Source organism: Somniosus microcephalus, chromosome 15 (assembly GCF_052327205.1).
Source record: "Somniosus microcephalus isolate GS21.2 chromosome 15, FLI_Smic_1.0, whole genome shotgun sequence".
Taxonomy (NCBI): Eukaryota; Metazoa; Chordata; class Chondrichthyes; order Squaliformes; family Somniosidae; genus Somniosus; species Somniosus microcephalus.
The window spans coordinates 120,058,723-120,080,707 of record NC_141001.1 but is presented as its reverse complement, the minus strand read 5'-3'; the positions used below and the strand labels follow the sequence as shown (position 1 = coordinate 120,080,707).

The window sequence follows — 21,985 nt, the reverse complement described above, 5'->3', positions numbered from 1 at the left end:
CCATGATCTCATTGAATGGCGGAGCAGGCTCGAGGGGCCGAATGGCCTACTCCTGCTCCTATCTTCTATGTCTCTAACAGGCTCGAGAGGCTGAATGGCCTCCTCCTCCTCCTGTTCCTACGGTTGAGGAATGAATGTTGGCCAGGGCACGAGGAGAACTCCCTGCTCTTGAATTCGCCTCCACCAAGAGAGCTTCTACATCCACCTCCACTACCAAGAACAGGCAGCCGGAGTCTCGGTTTAATGCCTCTGACAATGCAGCACTCCCTCGGTGCAGCACCGAAACGTCTAAGCTTGAATTGTTTTACACATTGTATAGAATTTACGGCACAGAAATTGGCCAGTCGGCCCAACTGTGGTCAATGTCGGTGTTTACGGTTCACACGAGCCGCCTCCTCCCACCCCCACTTCATCGAAAGGAATTGATGGGGTGGATAGAGGGAAACATTTTCTGCTGGTGTGGGAGAGTTTGGGACATAATCTCAAAAATCAGAGCCAGGCCATTCAGGAGTGAAGTTGGGAAACGCTTCTTCACACAAAGGGTTAGATAATAATGCTGTTGCCTGCTGTTTCCGTCTCAGTTTTGGTCATAGAAACATAGACAAATAGGAGCAGGAGTAGGCCATTCGGCCCTTCGAGCCTACTCCGCCATTCAATGAGATCGTGGCTGATCTTCTGCCTCAACTCCATTCACCGGCCCTATCGCCATACCCCTTGATGCCTTTACTAGTCAGAAATCTATCGACTTCTGTTTTGAATATACCCAATGACTGAGTCTCCACAGCCCTCTGGGGTAGAGAATTCCAAAGATTCACCACCCTCTGTGTGAAGAAATTTCTTCTCATCTCAGTCCTGAATTTCCTACCCTTTATCCTGAGGCTGTGGCCCCTGGTTCGAGACTCCCCAGCCAAGGGAAACATTCTCCCAGCATCCATCCTATCAAGCCCTGTAATAATTTTGTATGCTTCAATGAGATCCCCTCTCATTCTTCTGAATTCAAGAGAATACAGGCCTAGCTTACTCAATCTCTTCTCATACGACAGTCCCACCATCCCAGGAATCAATCTCATGAACCTTCGTTGCACTCCCTCTATGGCAAGTATATCCTTCCTTAGATAAGGAGACCAAAATTGTACACAGTACTCCAGGTGTGGTCTCACCAAGGCCCTATATAATTGGAGTAAGACTTCTTTACTCCTGTACTCATGGCTGATCCTCTATCTCAATACCATATTCCCGCTCTCTCCCCATACCCCCTTGATGCCTTTTGTGTCTAGAAATCTATCTATCTCCTTCTTAAATATATTCAGTGACTTGGCCTCCTTCTGTGGTAGAGAATTCCACGGCACGTTGCGCAGCGATATTCAGTTGCAGCGCCCCAAGAGGGATGCGGGGCGCCTCCAGTAGCGCCACGCTTCCCTCTGGGGCGCTCCAACTGAATTTCCGGCGGGCGGCCGCGACTGCTTCCGGGGCGCTACTTTTAGCGCCCGGGCGAGGCTGGTGCCCCAAACGGGGCAATAGCCAATTTCTAGGCCAAAGAGCCCCCATATAATGTCAAGGGGTGATGTCGAGCGCATCACTTTCTTGGCCTTATTCAGTGAGTACACAGCACTATGTTATTTATCTTTGTCCTGCACAAGGCTGCTGGTCTAGAAATCTGATTATAGTGGGCCCAACACTTAAGCTGCTCGTAGGAATTCTTCCTGCCGCTCTTTTAGCGCAAGCATCAGCCATTTAAAATAATAACGGAGAAATTAGCACAAAAGGCATTCGCCTGCTAATAATCGGCAACTTAAAACCAGCATGAGGGTGGTGCTCGTCTCGGAGTCAGAAGGTCGTGGGTTCAGGTCCCACTCCAGAGACTTGAGCACCTAATGCAGGCCGGCACTTGAGTGTAGCAGTGAGGGAATCGGCGGTGCCGTCTTTCACATGAGTTGTTGAACCCAGTTCCCTGTCTGCCTGTTCAGTTGAATGTAAAAGATCCCATGGCACTATTCGGAGAAGAGTTCGGGGTGGGGTGGGGGGGCGGTGTTCTCCCCAGTGTCCTGTGTAACATCTCACATCCAGCATCACCAGAGATCGGGTTAACCGGTAACCTATCTGACTGCTGTTTGTGGGATCTTGCTGTGCGCAGATGGGCTGCCCCGTTAGCCTGCCTAAGAGCGGCTAGACTTCAGTTGTTCGTTGGCTGCGAAGCACGTGTAGGGGACATCCTGAACGCAAGTTCTTTTTCTTTAAATGTTGCAGAAATTTAGTGGGCTTTTTTTTTTTTACTCTCTCTAGTTTGAAACTTGCGTTTTTATGTGTTGTGACTGAGAGGGCGGCGGAAGCAGATTCAATAGTAACTTTCGGAAGGGAATTGAATATAAACTTGATGGGAAAACATTTGCAGGGCTCAAGGGGAAGGGGGGGAGTGGGACTCTAATGGGAGAGCTCTATCAGAGAGCCGGCACAGGCATGATGGGCCGAAGGGCGGCCTCCTGTGCTGTGTGATTCTATATCCTCACCTCCGTTAAATAGGTTCTGTTCTGTACGATTCTATGATTCTAATTCTCTCTTTTTATGCGACCAATAGGCTGACCTGAATTGCAATATTCAAGATGACGCAGGAGCGTTTTATGGCGTCACTAGTCAATACGAGAGCTCAGAAAACATGACAATCACTTGCTCAACCAAGGTTTGCTCTTTTGGGAAACAAGTAGTTGAAAAAGTAGAGGTGAGTTTGTTCGGTGTGAGAGAACTTTGGTCAAATAAATCCCAGGCTGCACCTGGAAAGACACAGGCAAGGGTTTGTTAATGTGTTGCCATGAGGAGTGGCTCTAGAAAACTTGGACCCTGAGCACCGTGTGATAGCCTTGCACACATTCATCGAACCCTAGAATGACACGGCACGGCAGGAGGCCGTTCGGCCCGTCGTGCCTGTGCCAGCTCTTCGAAAGAGCCCTCCACTTAGTCCCACTGCCCCCCCCCCCCCCCCCCGCTCTTTCCCCCATAACCCTGCAAATTATCCCCCTTCAAAATATTTATCCAATTTGAAAGTTACTATTAAATCTGCTTCCACCGCCCTTTCAGGCAGCGCATCCCAGATCACAACAACTCGCTGCGTTTATAAAAAAAAAAATTAAAAAAAAATCTCTTCATCGCCCCCTCTGATTCTTTTGCCAGTTACCTAAATCTGTGTCCTCTGGTTATCAACCCTCCTGCAACAGTTTCCCCTTATTTACTCTATCAAAGGGAGTGGGCCTTTGGCGTAGCGGTAGGATCCCCGCCGCTGGGCCAGAAGGTGTAGGGTTTCGAACCCCGCTCCAGACAGTCCCGGCAAGTGGAGTCGGAGCTCTGGCTCTAAATTCTGGGTTGACATCCAGCGGGATACTTGCGTCCGTGGGTGTGGATGGCCCCCCCCCCCCCCCCCCCTCGTATGGGTTGTGGGACCCCGTAAAACCCTCCCGCCATAGGACTAACCACCCTAATGGCTGGTATGTAGATGGTCACGGAAGGAGCGTTAACGTGGCCAGAAATCCTTCCACCGCTTCATACAGTTCCCCAAAAGGGAACAGTGTGAAGACACGTATGACGACGACTCTATCAAAACCCTTCATGATTTTGAACACCTCCATCAAATCTCCTCTTAGCCTTCTCTGTTCTAAGGAGGAGAACAACCCCAGCTTGTCCAGTCTCTCCACATAACTGAAGACCCTCATCCCTGGTACCATTCTGGTAAATCTCCTCCGCCCTCTCCAAGGCCTTGACATCCTTCCTGAAGTGCGGTGCCCAGAATTGGACACAATACTCCAGCTGTGGCCTGACCAGTGATTTACAAAGGGTTAGCAGAACTTCCTTGCTTTTGTACTCTATTCCTCAATATATAAAGCCAAGAATCTTTTTTTAACAGCCTTCTCAACTTCTTCTGTCACCTTCAAAGAATAGCTTAACGATTGATAACCTGGTAGAAACCTTAATTGTTGAATTAACCAGTCAATGGAACAGGCTTGAGGGGGTGAATGGTCTGCTCCTGTTCAATGTCCCCTCGAATTTCTTTTTTGAGGTGCATGGCCCATTCAGTTTTCTGCGCAGGAGCGGTTTTTCCATTGTGAAGCCAGCAAGCTTCCTGCGCGGGACCGACCACCAGACAGCTTTAACGGGAACAGGCTCCGGTTCATAGAAACATAGAAGATAGGAGCAGGAGTAGGCCATTCGGCCCCTCGAGCCTGCTCCGCCATTTAATGAGATCGTGGCTGATCATCCAAATTCAGTACCCTGTCCCTGCCTTCTCCCCATATCCCTTGATCCCTTTAGCCTTAAGAAATATGTTCCTGTGTTCCTAACGCTGTGTACCTAAATGGGATGTCTTTTTTATAAGTTCCTGTATTACTGCTGTGGGGATGTGTCCCGCTGTTATAGGCCATCCCTGGTTGTCTTGCGACGGTGGTGGTGGGCCACGTTATATAGCGTTCGTTGGTATAACCGAGTGGCTTGCTTACACCACTTCGGACATCGTTAAATAGTCGCGTGTGGGCCCAACCAGGTCTATGGAACGATGGGCTGAATGGCCTCCCTCACCTGAATTCAGAGGGACCTGGGTGTCCTTGTACACGAATCACTGAAAGTTAACATGCAGGTACAGCAAGCAATTAGGAAAGCAAATGGTCTGTTTGCCTTTATTACAAGAGGATTTGAGTATAAGAGTAAAGACGTCTTACTGCAATTATATGGGGCCCTGGTGATACCACACCTGGAGTATTGTGTACAGTTTTGGTCACCTTACCAAAGGAAGGATATACAGTACTTGCCATAGAGGGAGTACAACGAAGGTTCACCAGACTGGTACGATAGCAAAATACTGCAGATGTTGGAAATCCGAAACAACAACAGAAAATGCTGGAAAAACTCAGCAGGTCAGGCAACATCCGTGGAGAGAAATTTGAGTTGACGTTTCGGGTCGAACCCTTCTTCAAAACTGGAACGAAAAGAAACTGGATCGAAGGCAGGGCTGCGATCGGACAAAAGAATAAAAGAAACAAAAGAAGTAAAAGAGATTAAAAGCCAGACGAGATGGTAATAGGCTGAGATTAGGTGTGAAGTGTACTGGCAGGGCAAGAGATAGCTGCCAGGTGTGAGAGAGAAACAAAAGGAAAGTGGGGGGGGGAGGGAAAGGAGTGGAAAAATTACAAGAAAAAATGAAATGGGGGCCGAGCTTATGATCTGAAATTGTTGAACTCGATATTGAGTCCGGAAGGCTGCAGAGTGCCAGCCTTCGATCCAGTTTCTTTTCGTTCCAGTTTTGAAGAAGGGTTCGACCCGAAACATCAACTCAAATTTCTCTCCACGGATGTTGCCTGACCTGCTGAGTTTTTCCAGCATTCTCTGTTGTTGTTTCACCAGACTGGTTCCTGGGATGGGGGGATTGTCCTGGGATGGGGGGATTGTCCTATGTGGAGAGATTGAGTGGACTAGGCCTATATTCTCGAAGAATGAGAGGTGATCTCATTGAAATGTACAAAATTCTTACAGGGCTTGACAGGGTAGATGCAGGGAGGATGTTTCCCCTGGCTGGGGAGTCTAGAACCAGGGGTCACAGTCTCAGAATAAGGACTGAGATGAGGAGAAATTTCTTCACTCAGAATTCTCTACCCCAGAGGGCTGTGGAGGCTCCGTCGTTGAGTATATTCAAGACAGAGATCAATAGATTTTTGAATATTAAGTGAATCAAGGGATATTGGGATAATGCAGGAAAGCAGAGATGAGGTAGCAGATCAGCCATGATCTCATTGAATGGCGGAGCAGGCTCGAGGGGCCAAATGGCCGACTCCTGCTCCTAATTCTTATGTTCTTATGTACTCAACACTTCCACTGGCGGGAGGGTCGGTAACCAGAGGACACAGATTTAAGATCATTGGCAAAAGAACCAGAGGTGAGGTGAGAATTGTTTTTAAGGAGCGAGTTGTTGTGATCTGGAATGCGCTGCCTGAAAGGGCGGTGGAAGCAGATTCAATAATAACTTTCAAAAGGGGAGTTCGATAAATACTTGAAAAGGAAATAAAATTATAGGACTATGGGGAAAGAGCAGGGGGGAGTGGGACTAATTGGAGAGCTCTTTCAGCGAGCCGGCACAGGCACGGTGGGCCGAATGGCCTCCTCCTGTGCTGTATGATTCTATATCCCCATCTCCGTTAAATAGGTTCTGTTAGAAATACCAATGCTAACGTCACATCCAAGGGCTACGCAAGTTATTTACATTCTACGTTGCCAGTATTGCTGCCTCCCTCTCGTGACCTGGCCATGCCTGACAAACTCAGCCCCAAGGGCAAATGTTTGTCGGGATTAAGGCTGCATTAACGTTATAGCTGCAAAGTCGGTGCGAAGCAAGATTTATTGCACACTGGCGCTGAGAAGTCTCTGGTCTACTTGGTACCTATTGCTGAACTGGCCCTGGAAGGCGGGCAGCACAGATTTACCAGAACGTTACCAGGGTACCAAGGGTTAGATTACGAGGAGGGATTCAATAAACTGGTCTTGGATTCCCTGGAATATAGAAGGACAGGTGGTGATTTGATTGAGGTTTTTAAGGATTTTTGAAAGGAATTGATGCAGTATGGATCTGAATGCCAGGCAAAGATTCATTTAGATTAGAGTTTGGTAGGGTCGACATGGAAGAAGATGTTTCCACTTGTGAGGGAGACCAGAACTAGGGGCCATCAATACAAGATCGTCGCCAGTAAATCCAGCAGGGAATTCGGGAGAAACCTCTTTACCCAGAGAATCTGAAACTCGCTACCACAAGGAGTAATTGAGGCAAATAGCGTAGATGCCTTTAAGAGGAAGCTAGATATGTACATGAGGGAGAAAGGATATGTTGATGGGGTGAGATGAAGAGGGGTGGGAGGGGGCTCATGTGGAGCAGAAACACCGGCACGAACCAGTTGGGCTGAATGGCCTGATTCTGTGCTGTACATGCTATGTAGATACAGAGAATTTTTTTCCGCTGGTGGGGGAGTCTAGAACAAAGGGGATATGACCAATGTTCCCGCTAATTTTTTTTGGCTGCGCGTTGTCGCACATGTTGTCATGCATGCGTGGGTTTTCAATTAAGAAACCAGCAAGCTTCAAACAGCCGCACAGCTAAATGGGAACATTGGACATGACCTTAAAATCAGACCCAGGAGAGAAGTTAGGAAACGCTTCTTCACACAAAGGGTGGCCGAAGCGTGGAACACTCTCCCACAACAAGCAGTAGATGCTGGGGGGGGATGCTCAATTAATCATTTCAAATCTTTGAGGTTGATTGATTTTTGCTCGCCAAGGGTACAAAAGGGTATGGAGCCGAGGCGGGTGGATGGGGTTAGGATACAGATCAACCGTTGATCTCGCTGACTGGCGGAACAGGCTCGAGGGGCTGAATGGCCTCCTCCTGTTCCCATGTTCCTAAATCCTGACCTGACTTTGGGGAAAAGTGGAGTGCGACTGCCTTTTCCAGCGAGTCCCAGTCTGCTTCGTATCCAGACTCTGGTTTGGTCCCGAGTCCAGATATACACCGCTATTTCTTTGCGTCAGTGGGAAGTGTAAATGTTCCCTCGAGGGGGAGTCAAGGGGTTCAAACTAGAATAAGGTCATTTGTGAATCCTTCACGTGCATAGTGATCAGCATCTGGGCTAGGCTTCCAGGTGGAGCAGCGCAGGCAAAAGCTCATGGAGTAATTTCAGCAATAATTGGGTCGCCGATGGTGTGGGATGTTAGGATCTCAGTAGATGGGAGGTGGGGCGAATAGTCTTCTTCATCCATAACTGTCTTTATTGTTGTTCAGCTTGCTAATACGTACATGCTTTCTTCTGTCGCTGTACTTGGTACTTGTAGCTGAATAGGTCGGGGATGGTCGTTAGATCGGGGAGGTTGGGGCGTAGAGTCATAACGGCACAGAAGGAGGACATTCGGCCCATCGTGTCTGTGCCGGCCGACAAAGAGCTATCCAGCCTAATCCCACTGTCCAGCTCTTGGTCCGTAGCCCTGTAGGTTACGGCACTTCAAGTGCATATCCAAGTACTTTTTAAATGTGATGAGGGTTTCTGCCTCTACCACCCTTTCAGGCAGTGAGTTCCAGACCCCCACCACCCTCTGGGTGAAAACATTTCTCCTCAACTCCCCTCTAATCCTTCCCCCAATTACTTTAAATCTGTGCCCCCTGGTTATTGGCCTCTCTGCATTCGCACTTTTAAGGAATTATGTATTTGAGCCTCCAAGTCCCTCTGTTCATCCATACTCTGGTGTCTTTCCCTTAAGTGTATTATCCCCCATTCCTTTTTTTTCCTCCCAAAATGGATTACCTCCCACTTACGTACATTATGTGGCTAATTAAACATCCGCTCCCTCCACCGTGGTTGCAGTGTGTACCATCTACAAGATGCACTGCAGCAACTCCCCAAGGCTTCTTCGGCAGCACCTCCCAAACCCGCGACCTCCACCACCTAGAAGGGCAAGGGCAGCAGGCGCATGGGAACACCACCACCTCCAAGTCAAGTCACACACACCATCCGTGACTTGGAAGTATATCGGCCATTCCTTCATTGTCGCTGGGTCAAAATCCTGGAACTCCCTCCCTAACAGCACTGTGGGAGTACCTTCACCACACGGACTGCAGCGGTTCAAGAAGGCGACTCACCACCACCTAGAAGGACAAGGGCAATTGGGGATGGCCAGTAAAATAAAAAGTTGTACCCGCCACCTGTGACCGTTCCACTAACGTGTCTATCTGTCTGAAGTCTTTTATAGGATAGACTGATAGAACTGGGGTTTTCAGCCCGAAAAGGAGGTATCTGAGAGATTAGAGATACAAATTTATTAAGGGTATGGAAAAGTTAAATCCAAAATACTACTTCAAACTAAATTGAGAGAAAAATCGAAGGGACACAGAGTTCAAACCAATGAGAGGCAAATTTAGGACTGATATCTTCACACAAAGAGTGAACTACACATGGAACGGAACCTGCAATCATTTAAGAACCAATTAGATGCTGCAATGCAGGCAAGTTGTAGATATGTGGGTCTGGATGGTAGGACTAAGATGGGACGAATGGCCTTTCCTTACCCGTAATTATCTTTGTCAGAAGGTTGTGGGTTCAAGTCCCACTCCAGAGACTCGAGCACAAAAATCTAGGCTGACACTCCAGCGCAGTACTGAGGGAGCGCTGCACTGTCGGAGGTGCCTGTCTTTCGGATGAGACGTTAAACCGAGGCCCCCGTCTGCTCTCTCAGGTGGACGTAAAAGACCCCACAGCCACTATTTCAAAGAAGAGCAGGGGAGTTCTCCCCGGTGCCCTGGGGCCAATATTTATCCCTCAACTAACGTCAATAAAAACAGATTATCTGATCATTATCACATTGCTGTTTGTGGGAGCTTGCTGTGCGCAAATTGGCTGCCGCGTTTCCTACATCGCGACAGTGACTACGCTTCAAAAAAAAAAAGCACTTCATTGGCTGTAAAGCGCTTTGGGACGTCCGGTGGTCGCGAAAGGCGCTGTAGAAATGCCTTGCCCGTAATTATCTTTGTGAACAACTTTCTTTCTAGTTGCAGTACATTCTACAACCAGTTGGGGGGGGCGCAGAATGCAGGCAGTATCTGTAACATTGGAAAAAACGATTCATCTTCGACATTTCCAACCAGTTAGTTTTGCGGCAGTTTTATATCGAGTATTACTACTCATAAGCGGTGAATTCATGCTTTCTTTCTCCTTTTCCTCTAGACTGAATATGCAAGGTTTGAGAACGGGCGTTTTGTATACAGAATAAACCGTTCTCCGATGTGTGAATATATGATCAACTTTATTCACAAGCTCAAACACTTACCAGAAAAGTACATGATGAACAGTGTGTTGGAGAACTTCACTATTTTGTTGGTGAGTCTTTGTTCTTTGAGATCATTTAAAACTCCAGAATTCGCTGAGGACTTGGATAAGTACCTGAAGGGGGGGAAAATTTGCAGGGCTACGGGGAAAGCGCGGGATAGTGGGACTAGCTACTAGCTGAAGTGCTCTTGCAGAGAAAAGGCGCGGGCTCGACTGGCCGAATTACCTCCTCCTGTGCTGTAACTGCTGCACTGTCAGAGGGTCAGTACTGAGGGAGCGCCGCACTGTCGGAGGGGCAGTACTGAGGGAGCACCGCACTGTCGGAGGGGCAGTACTGAGGGAGCGCTGCACTGTCGGAGGGGCAGTACTGAGGGAGCGCTGCACTGTCGGAGGGGCAGTACTGAGGGAGCGCCGCACTGTCGGAGGGGCAGTACTGAGGGAGCACCGCACTGTCGGAGGGGCAGTACTGAGGGAGCGCTGCACTGTCGGAGGGGCAGTACTGAGGGAGCGCTGCACTGTCGGAGGGGCAGTACTGAGGGAGCGCCGCACTGTCGGAGGGGCAGTACTGAGGGAGCGCCGCACTGTCGGAGGGGCAGTACTGAGGGAGCGCCGCACTGTCGGAGGGGCAGTACTGAGGGAGCGCCGCACTGTCGGAGGGGCAGTACTGAGGGAGCGCTGCACTGTCGGAGGGGCAGTATTGAGGGAGCGCTGCACTGTCGGAGGGGCAGTACTGAGGGAGCACCGCACTGTCAGAGGGGCAGTACTGAGGGAGCGCTGCACTGTCGGAGGGGCAGTACTGAGGGAGCGCTGCACTGTCGGAGGGGCAGTACTGAGGGAGCGCCGCACTGTCGGAGGGGCAGTACTGAGGGAGCGCCGCACTGTCGGAGGGGCAGTACTGTGGGAGCGCCGCACTGTCAGAGGGGCAGTACTGAGGGAGCGCCGCACTGTCGGGGGGGCAGTACTGAGGGAGCGCCGCACTGTCGGAGGGGCAGTACTGAGGGAGTGCTGCACTGTCGGAGGGGCAGTACTGAGGGAGTGCTGCACTGTCGGAGGGGCAGTACTGAGGGAGCGCTGCACTGTCGGAGGGGCAGTACTGAGGGAGTGCTGCACTGTCGGAGGGGCAGTACTGAGGGAGTGCTGCACTGTCGGAGGGGCAGTACTGAGGGAGTGCTGCACTGTCGGAGGGGCAGTACTGAGGGAGTGCTGCACTGTCGGAGGGGCAGTACTGAGGGAGCGCTGCACTGTCGGAGGGGCAGTACTGAGGGAGCGCTGCACTGTCGGAGGGGCAGTACTGAGGGAGCGCTGCACTGTCGGAGGGGCAGTACTGAGGGAGCGCTGCACTGTCGGAAGGGCAGTACTGAGGGAGCGCTGCACTGTCGGAAGGGCAGTACTGAGGGAGCGCCGCACTGTCGGAGGGGCAGTACTGAGGGAGTGCCGCACTGTCGAAGGGGCAGTACTGAGGGAGTGCTGCAGTGTCTGAGTTCTTTGGACGACCTGTTAAAATCAAAGCCCTACCAGCCATAAAAGATGCATTGGTGTTATTTGCAAAAAAGTGATGTGTTCTCTGTTTTAAAAAAAAGCACACTGAATCCTGGGCTTTATAAATAGAGGACAAAAGCCAGGAAGTTATGGTAAACCAGTTATAAATCACTGGTCAGAGTATTGTGACCAACTCTGGGCTCCACACTTTAGGGAGGGTGCGGAGGAGATTTACTAGAATGGTACCAAGGATGAGGGACTTCAATTATGTGGAGAGACTGGAGAAGCTGGGGCTGTTCTCCTTCGAGCAGAGAACGGTTGGGGAGATTTAATAGAGATGTTCAAAATCATGAAGTGTTTTGATAAAGTAGATCGGGAGAAACTGTTTCCAGTGGCAGGAGGGTCGGTAACCAGAGGACACAGAGTGAAGATAATTGACAAGAAATCCAGAGAATTTTCTTTTTACGCAGCGAGTTGTTGTGATCTGGAACGCGCTGCCTGAAAGGGCGGTGGAAGCAGATTCAATAGTAACTTTTAAAAGGGAATTGGATCAATACTTGAAAAGGAGAAACATTCAGGGCTGTGGGGAAAGAGCAGGGGGAGCGGGACTAATTGGAGAGCTCTTTCAAAGAGCCGGCACAGGCACGATGGGCCGAATGGCATCCTTCTGTGCTGTGTGATTCTATGATTCTCCTGGTTCAGTTCGTTCTGTAAAGGTTAGTTGTAGAGCCTTGTTCAAATCTCATCTAGAGTGTCGCGTTCAGTTCTGGGCCCCGCACCTCAGGACGGATATATTGGCCTTGGAGAGGGAGCAGTGCAAATTCACCAGAATGATACCGGGGTTTAAAGGGTTAAATTACGAGGACAGGTTGCACAGACTGGGCTTGAGTTTAGAATGTTGAGGGGTGACCTGATCTAGGTCTTCAAAATGGTAACGCGTTTCAATAGGGTAGATACAGAGAAACTCTTGCGGTGGAATTCAGAACAAGGGGACACAGTCTTAAAGTTAGAGCTAGCCCGTTCAAGAAGTGCAGTCAGGAAAAGACGAAGGGTAGTGGAAATCTGGAACTCCCTCCCCCAAAAAAGCTGTGGATGCCGGGAATCCGTTGGAGCTTTCAAGACTGAGATCTCGGGGCCCGGGCAGCTGGGAGGCACGGCCGCCAATGGTGGAGCGATGGAAATCGGGGGGCGCGCAAGAGGCCAGAGTTGGAGGAGCGCAGAGATCTCGGAGGGGTTGTAGGGCTGGAGGAGGAGGTTACAGAGATACGGGAGGGGCGAGGAGGCGATGGAGGGATTTGAAAGCAAGGATGAGCATTTTAACTCCTTTTGTTCACTTGCCCCAATTATCTCCTGTGTGACTCGGGTGTCAGATTTTGTACGATCGCGCTCCTGTGAAGCGCCTCGGGACGTTTCGCTATGTTACAGGGCGCTATACAAATGCAAGCCGTCATTTTGTTGCGATAGAGAAGGCTGAGGTTTTATTTTTTGTTGCCCGCAGGTTGTGACAAACAGGGATACGCAGGAGACACTTCTGTGCATGGCCTGCGTGTTTGAAGTCTCGACCAGCGAACACGGAGCGCAGCATCACACCTACAGGCTTATGAAGGAGTAAGCTTTGGAAGTTTAATTCCCTTTCTGGAGAAAACCCCCTGCCCCCCCCCCCCCCCCCACACAGCTGCAGTTCGATAGACTTAAAACCTCAATACATGTGGCAGTGCCTCAAATCAATCGACACACCCATTACACGTCTGAATTTCTGATGTGGGTAGCCTTTTTAATGTGTGTGCGTGTGTGTGTGTGTGTGTGTGTGTGTGTGTGTGTGTATATATACATCAATGGCTGTGAATTATGGTACCTTGTGATAGCTTTTTATATTGAATCAATGTGTGCTTCAGAATATTTTTTTTTTAAACTTATACCTGTATGCTGGGTTACCGCATTAGAAAAATGGGACTGTCGCCTAAAAGAAATTTGGTTTTTATTTAGTAATTGTGGGAACATAGTCTAGTCAGTACAAGCTTTTCTGTGTCGACAGAAGACAAAAAAAAACAAAAACAGGAACATAATGATTGTAGACACAATGCATTTAACTGTGGGGTGAGGTGACTGTCTGCCTATGTAAAGATAATTTATTTAAAGAGTTTTTTTTTTCCAAAGATGGTATATTCACAGGTATATATTTATCGAGATGTGAATATGCAGGAGATAGCATCAGGATGAAGTTCATGGCTTCAGGGTCAAGAAGTGTCACAGCGCTGGTGAAAGAATGTCAGTAATTTAACAGTCACCAGGTCTGTTTGCTTTCAGGTTTCCCTTTATAACAAACACACACGCACATTTCGGATGTTGTTAAATTGGAATACAGTAATTCATAACACTAACCGAACAATTCCGGTTAACCTACTGCGAAAACACTCTCGACAACCTTCGAGCTTGTCTTAAACGCTGAATTTTTCACGAGCGTGGAAGAGTGCAGGCCTGTGACGGAGGCGTTTCGATTATTGATCGGGAATAGCCGGGGGGGTGGGGGTGTGGTGGGGGGGGCGAGGTTAGATCTGTTTCGGCCGCCCGGTGGGATGCTGCTGTCCGGTGACGTCTGCGGAAGATGCACAAGCTTTGATTTGCAGGGAGAAGGATGGGCGATAGTGAGCCGTTGTTTTGTCAAGTTTTTGGGGGAGGGTGTGGGGGGTGGGTGCGCGATTCCTCAACGTGATAGACAAGTGAGGAAACGGTTAACGGGTCAGCCATCGCTGCCGGGGGGGGGGGGGGGGGCAAATAACTTTCCGAAGGTTGAAACTCCTGGTTTTTGAGAGCACACGTTGGGCAAAAAAAATTCAAATCAGCATTCTGCCAAGTAAAAAAATAAATGTTTAAATCTCGAGTCCGCTTTTCGCAGGACTTTCAACCGCTTCACCCTTTCCGGCTCGCAAAGAAATCTCGGCTCAGTTCCTGGTGAAAGTTTGCAGGGCATTCGTACTTGTGTACAGCCAGGAGGTGCCAGCTGCATTGTTTTAGGATGAGATTGGGGGGGGGGCTTCTAATACCAAAATAAAACTATGACCGTACCGCGAGAATTTATTACGAGAGTACTGTGAATTAAGAAACAGCACAGTGTTTTTGTACGTTTCTATAATTCTATTTTGTAATAGTGTTTGGAAATTTACTTTAAAAAAAAAAGTGTATTTTTTTGCGTCGGGGGGGGGTGGGGGGGAAGTGCATGTTTAGCAAAAAAACCACAGGGGACTTAGCTCAGTACTCGCAGATATAGTCCCGACGTAGGTTTGCAATGTTGCTGGCTTTGAAGAGGCTTGTAAATGAACCAGTGTGATTTGAGACCTTGAGACGACGAACTGAAAGAAACTGCCCGCAAGAATTGAGCAGCGTTACATCCGAGCAAGCGGTGGCCTCTCTTTCCTGAGCACTTGGTTCCTTTTTGAGATGCGGAATACTCTCGTGGTGGGGGGGGGGGGGGGGGCGGGTTTGTCTCGCCTTTCTTTTGTTGTGCGTGTGTTTCAACTTTGGTACTTGCTTGTGTAATCAGATGTGCATTTTTCCACGTTAATTTGGCAGGTAAGGTAACGATCGTGCAAACGAACCAGCTTAACGTGTGTAAGCCTTTTTTTTTTGTTGACTTAAGTTGGAATTTCTGTACTTTGAAATATTTTACAGTGGCGCAGTCACTGAATGCTCATTTTCGGGGGGATCCGAGAAGAAAATGCCATGGTTTTAAAGCATCTGTCTTTACACAGTTAAATGTTTCTATAATTCTATTCTGTAATAGTGTTTGGGGAAATTTAAATGTGTAAACGGAAAACACTATTGTGATCACTGTTCATTGTAAGACATTAATGAAATCCAAATAAGATGTTGCTGAGGCTGTGAGCTCTTTCCTAAGCTGGAAGCTTCTGATATGTTACCAGTAACGTTTATTTTCTGACGTGATTTTAGTTCAGTGCCACCAAAGCGTAGATTAATCAGTGCCTTAATAGCGTACAATAGGAAATTACAGTTCCACCTGTAGATCTACATATTTTAATACTGTGCTTTGAGAACTGTTAAGTGCTTTGTCTTGTTACTGTGATCGATTCCAGCATGCCTGTGTTGTGAGTGATGAATCCGAACACACTTTAAAGATATTTTGAGAAGATTTTATTTTTTGAAGTGTGTTAAATCATTATGCCAACTAAATGCCGGTGACAAAACAATCACTTCTAATTCAGTCAAACGAGGACCTTGTTTCACAGTTTTGGATTACGACCAGCACACACACACACACAAAAATTGCAGGAGTAACCAGCCTTTTCGACACATGCCTTTAATAACTAACGACCAAATAACGATCTTCATACATTTCCTGCACTCTAAGCACGCAAGTGCCTTTGTTTTTTCGATATTCCAGCCTAGAAAAGATCTGTTCAGTCAAATGGAAAAAATAAATCGTGCGCAGACCACAGACCAAAAAAAAAATTAAAATAAATAAGTGATCGCCTTTAATGCCTTTTGAGTACTGCAAGCAAATTGAAATAGGATAAATCTGTGACGGTGGCATTTTGAAGAAGTGTGTTCAGAGAAACTGAGAGACAGATTCAAAGACAGCAAAACTGTACAGCGGAAGCAAAAAAATAAAATAAATTATTGTAATTATTTTTTTAGCGGATGTTAGGGTGAGAATCAAGGGGTGGATTTTGACCATTATACGAGAAATCGTGAAAAGGTTGTTGGATAAAAGTGTAACCTTGACAGTACTGTGTCAGCATTGAGCTTACACAGATACAGTGCCTGTTGTGGGGGGAGGGGGTGGGGGGGGGGGTTGCTGGGGGAGAACCTGTGGTTTGTAGATTAAATGAGTCCTGATTAAATTATCCTTTTAAGAAATACACAGTCTTAACCTCCAAAATGATATAACTACAGATTAAATGTTGGGTTGGTTTTACACAGAATTGCGTCGAATTTACAGCCCAGAAACAGGCCATTCGGCCCCACTGGTCCGTGCCGGTGTTTATGCTCCACACCAGCCTCCTCCCGCCCACCTTCATCTCACCCCCATCACCATATCCTTCTATTCCTTTCTCCCCCCATGTGTTTATCCACTTCCCCTTAAATGTATCGATACTATTCGCCTCAGCCACTCCCTGTGGCAGCGAGTTCCACATTCTCACCACTCTCTGGGTAAAGATGTTTCTCCTGAATTCCCTATTGGATTTATTTTTTTAAATTCGTTTATGGGATGTGGGCATCGCTGGCAAGGCCGGCATTTATTGCCCATCCCTAAATCCTCTATTTATTAGTGACTTTAATTTATGACCCCACCTACTCTATCAATACCCTTCATAATTTTGAACACCACCTATTAAATCTCACTTTCACCTTCTTTAATCTAAGCTTCTCCAGTCTCTCATCTCTGGTACCATTCTAGTAATTCTGGCTTAACAGTGAGCTGTTTCGTCCACAAGCCCTTCAGCCTTCTCCTTTCTAGAGAACGATGGAGGTCAGGGCTGCTGACCTCCATCATTGATTGGACATCTGCAACTCCCCAGCGCACTTGAACTGCATCCTGAAGTGTTGGGGATTCTGCTTCAGAGCATCTTTTTAAGGGCGTTTGTCGGAGAGTGCAGGTGTTTTCTGCCTTCTCATCGGCTCTGAGCCTACTCCGGTCCTGGGGAGTATGTCATCTGAGATTCTCATTTGCACCATCACCAGCATAGCCTCAGTCCAGTTACTGTTCCACACAAGGTGTGAGCGTTGGGGATCTTGGTGTAGAGAAATGTTCCCCCTTCCATGTTGAGAACTTCTCAAATCCCTCAATGTGCTTACCATTTATATAGCAGAGACTTAATACTTTTAGTTTCCAGTCCAATATCTTACTGACTCCAACCTCTTTTTTTCATTCTATGTCTATTAAAGGCAGCACTAAGCTTCTTGATGGGGTTGGAGACTTGATTGGACAATGTCCTACACAGACTTGAAACATTAACTCAGTTTCTCTCTCCACGGATGCTGCCTGGCCTGCTGAGTGTTTCCAGTATTTTCTGTTGTTATTCCTGGTAGATATCGTTGGGTTCAGTGTAGTATTTTTGATAGAAACATAGGAGCAGGAGTGGGCCATTCGGCCCTTCGAGCCTGCTCCGCCATTCTATATGATATTGGCTGATCCTCTATCTCAATACCATATTCCCGCTCTCTCCCCATACCCCTTGATGCCTTTTGTGTCTAGAAATCTATCTATCTCCTTCTTAAATATATTCAGTGACTTGGCCTCCACAGCTTTCTGTGGTAGAGAATTCCACAGGTTCACCACCCTCTGAGTGAAGACATTTCTCCTCATCTCAGTCCTAAATGTCCTACCCCGTATCCCGAGACTGTGACCCCTCGATCTGGACCCCCCCAGCCAGGGGAAACATCCTCCCTGTATCCAGCCTGTCTAGCCCTGTCAGAATTTTATAAGTTTCAATGAGATCCCCTCTCATTCTTCTAAACTCTAGTGAATACAGGCCTAGTCGACCCAATCGCTCCTCATACGACAGTCCTGCCAGCCCAGGAATCAGTCTGGTGAACCTTCGCTGCACCCCCTCTATGGCAAGTATATCCTTTCTTAGGTAAGGAGACCAAAACTGCACACAGTGCTCCAGGTGTGGTCTCACCAAGGCCCTGTATAACTGTAGTAAGACATCCTTGCTGATGTTGATCTCCGTGTTGGGAGTAGAGATTCTGAGTGCAAGGAACAATATGCCACTTAGATAAGAAAATAAGAAACGAGCAGGAGTGGGCCATGCAGCCGCTCGATCATGGTCCGCCATTCAATGAGATCATGGCTGATCTTCGACCTCAACTCCACTTTCCCGCCCAATCCCTTGGTTCCCCTAGAGTCATCTTCAAGCTCATCGAGGGACCGAATCACTTCACTGATGTTGCAAAACTGCCTGTGATATTACGGCGTATCGTCTTCTGAGTGGGGAAACAGTGTGCCGTTGTCAAGCAAAAATTAATTTGGGAGCAATTCTTTACTTAGCCCTGGCCTAACCTCTGCATCGATTGAATGGTTTCCCTTCCTGAACGCACTCTTATCAACACGTAAAGCCTACAGTGAAGATGAACTGTAGCAGAGTGAGTGAGTCCCATCCCTGAATCGTAGAGTGATACAGTGCAGAAGCAGGCCATTCGGCCCATCGTGCCTGTGCCGGCTCTTTGAGAGAGCTCGCCAAATAGTCCCACTTTCCACCCCCACCCAAGCTGCTCTTTCCCCACAGCGCTGCAATTTTTTTTCCTCTTCAAATATTTATCCAATTCCCCTTTTGAAAGTTACTATTGAATCTGCTTTCCAGCCAGTGTGTTCCGGATCATCATAACTCGCTCCGTTAAGAGAAAGTTTCCTCATCTCCCCCATGAATTGATGAGATTCTGGAACTTGATTATTCATGAAGTATTGTGGGGGGAAAATTCAGTTGTTTGCGCCTTAAGAGGGCGCAAAGCAACTAGCGCCCGGGTGCGGCGATGTTTGCGCCACTCGCGAAATTAACTAAACATTTTGCGACGGCGCTAAACAGTACCGCCACGATCTCCTGCGCTGGCAGATCGTGACGTCAGTCGAGTACGCAACGCCCCGGTAGCGCCCGGGACCGGATAGTGAGTGGCGCCCCCTGCCTTTACCGCCTGCCGCTAGCAACGAGGGGAGCGTTTTGCAGTCGGGAAGGGACTGGGGGAGCGCTATTTAAAGGCGACCGCTTCCTGCCTTTTTTTGTAGGTGACATTTTTGCACCACGCATTCTGAGAGAGAGAGAGAGAGACTTCTGGAGAGATTCAACGCTGTGTGAAGGAGTTTTGAGTACTGAGCAGCACTTTGCAGGTTGGTTTTGATTTGCCCTTCCTTGCTTCGCCAGCGCTCTGAGGTAGCGCCTCGCTCCTCGGCCTTTGCGCCTTAAGACAGGTGTGAAGCGCCTGATTTAGCGCTCCAATCACCTCCAGGGGCGATAAAAGCCAAGTTTGCCGTCGGAGGCGATAATTAGCGCCAGGCGCTAAACTTTGCGCACGGCCGAGAATGGCGCCCCAAACGGGGCGATACTGAATTTTTCCCCCTGTGTTCTGCACAAACCTCTTGTTTTAATTCTGGAACTAGGATGCCAGAATTGACTTCAAGTTGGAGTTCTCGGACTGACTGATACTGGCACCTTGGACAGACCCCCGTGTACCTCGGCTGTTTCCAGCCGAATCATCGGGATGGGGCGGAGCAGGGGAAAAACTGACCAGGAACTGCTCTCTCCCTGCACCGGAGGAAACTTGCTTCCTACCCAGCTGGCTACAGAACAGTCCGTGGGAGCGTTAACAACCTTTGACGAGCCCATTCGAGCGTGCATGGGCGCAGGCCCCCATCGTATACCACTAACCACCCAACATGCTTCACATCCAGCCAACTACACTCGGCACTTACTGCTGTCACCTGTCTAACAATGACTTGGGAACAGCTGGACTATTTTAATAAAATTTATCACTCGTTTTCATGAAAAATATCTTTGAGAGAACTGAAAATTCCGACTCCGCTCATTAGGCGAGGTCCAATTAGGCTTAATCCCTCGTTTCTGTTTCCTTCTGACAACCCATTAAGTGTGTGGAGGTTTTTTTTTAATCGTTTAGTTATATGCATTTTGGAGGTCCTTCTTAAAGTCCAAAATGACGCTTATATTTCAGATGCATCCATCGTGCGAGACGTTTCAAATAAAAAAGGGCGCTTTGTATACCTGTCCACAGGAGTTTAAAACCGGCGATGACACACATGCGCACACACACAGACAGACACGCGCACACACACAGACAGACACGCGCACACACACAGACAGACACGCGCGCGCACACAGACAGACGCGCGCACACACAGACAGACACGTGCGCACACACACAGACACGCGCACACACAGACAGACACGCGCGCACACAGACAGACACGTGCGCACACACAGACAGACACGCGCACACACACAGACAGACACGCGCACACACAGACAGACACGCGCACGCGCACACACACAGACAGACACGCGCACACACACAGACAGACGCGCACGCACAGACACGGGCACACACGCACAGACACGGGCACACATGCACAGACACGGGCACACACACAGACAGACACGCGCACACATGCACAGACACGGGCACGCACATGTGTGTGTGCACGCACAGACACACTCAAACACAGCTGAAGTAGTCGAAGTCTGATTGAAGGATGCAAAAAAAAAAAACAGTCTTATCCGTGTACATAAACTGTTAAGTCACAATGAGGCCATTTTGACACAAGTTAGCGCATTAGGGGAGGTGTTACAAATTGCTGCCGTAATTCTGGAAAAGCTCATGTTATATAAATTTAGTTACTTTTGGCGCGGTAACCGCGTTGCGCGAGTTTTTTCTTTCCTGTGTGACCCTGTGCGATGGGAACGCACGATCAGCGACCGTCGGGAACCGCGTGTTTTATTTTCGCGGCGGAGCGCTCTTGGAATCAATTTGCGGACTTTGCCGTAACTCGCGTGATTTTTCCAGAGCAGCCCCTGTTACCTCCCTTTTATTGGCAAGTGGTTTTATTGCAGCCTGTGTGCCGTTGTGGCCTGTGACTCGATCAAGTGGAAGATGAGTGTGGTAGCCAGGGAAAGAGAATAAAACATGTGCCTGAGTTAAGACAATAAAAAGGAGTTCAGTATCCTTTAAACCTAAGCAGCCTTTCATTTTATTTTCTATCGGCAAGTTCCTTCTGTGTAAACAATAGTTTGTCGTCACGTGTGTCTGCTCACATTTATAAAATAACTCATTGAATTTAACATTTGCTTATTATTTCTGTCTTGTAATGTGTCTGAAATGGTATTGTGGCTTTGAACGACGGTCAGTGGTTACTTTTAATATCACATACAGCTGGTAAATTTGATAGAAATTTCTTCTTTTGATTATATCCCGCTTATAAACCGCCCGCACCCCCAAAAGAAGAGAGAATTAACAGCGTTGCCGTTAAAACTTCACGCATCTCTTGCGCTCCGAGGAGAGACCCCTGTTCTCGCTGATCAATCGCAGCACGGGGGGGTGAAACACACTGCCCGTCTGTATTTTATAATTGTACTGTTGGGGGGTTTCTTTCTTTTTTTAAAAAGTACTTTTCTGCTAAATGTGGATAGATGTGTGTTTGTCCTTTTTTTAATTTATTTCGAGCACTTGCCTTACGCCTCGCCCCCCCCCCCGAACCTTGCCCTCCCGCGACCGCGTCCCGATGACACTTCCAGCTACTCACCAGAGCGCTAATTTATGAACTGTCGAACGAGGAGATTACGTCAAACTTGCGAGCTGTACTGTATGTTTTTGTTCTGTATTGCTGTTAATGTGCAGGTGCAGGTACTGGTACCTTTTTTTGGTTATAACCATTTAAAACGTTGGCTTTGATGTTAACTCATCTTTACTATGGATAGTTATATGAAATTTATAGGGTTTGTGTGCAGAGAATTTTTTAAAGGTGCTTTGTATAAAGGATGTATCTTAGCTTTGTTGGTACAGATGTGCGATAACCTAAATATCCATGACAGTTAAGTGCAATTATTTGATCATCACTCTGAAACACAACTTTGTGTGCCCTTTACAGCAAATGTTTGACACATTTTAATGACACATTTTATTGCCTTCCTAAAACAAGTGGTAGA

At 48.1% G+C, this 21,985-nt stretch overlaps 1 protein-coding gene across 3 annotated transcripts in view; it reads left to right on the top strand.

Moving 5' to 3' along the window:
* LOC147107187 (transcriptional enhancer factor TEF-1) overlaps window positions 1–20,327 on the top strand; it is a 236,502-nt gene extending 216,175 nt beyond the window's left edge. For all 3 annotated transcript variants that reach the window (XM_086008364.1, XM_086008362.1, XM_086008363.1), the window contains 3 exons: window positions 2,576–2,716; window positions 9,735–9,887; window positions 12,814–20,327. In XM_086008364.1, coding sequence (XP_085864490.1) covers window positions 2,576–2,716; window positions 9,735–9,887; window positions 12,814–12,927 — 408 coding nt within the window. In that variant the 3' untranslated portion in view covers window positions 12,928–20,327. The remainder of the gene's footprint in view (window positions 1–2,575; window positions 2,717–9,734; window positions 9,888–12,813) is intronic.
* Window positions 20,328–21,985: the final 1,658 nt, after the last annotated feature.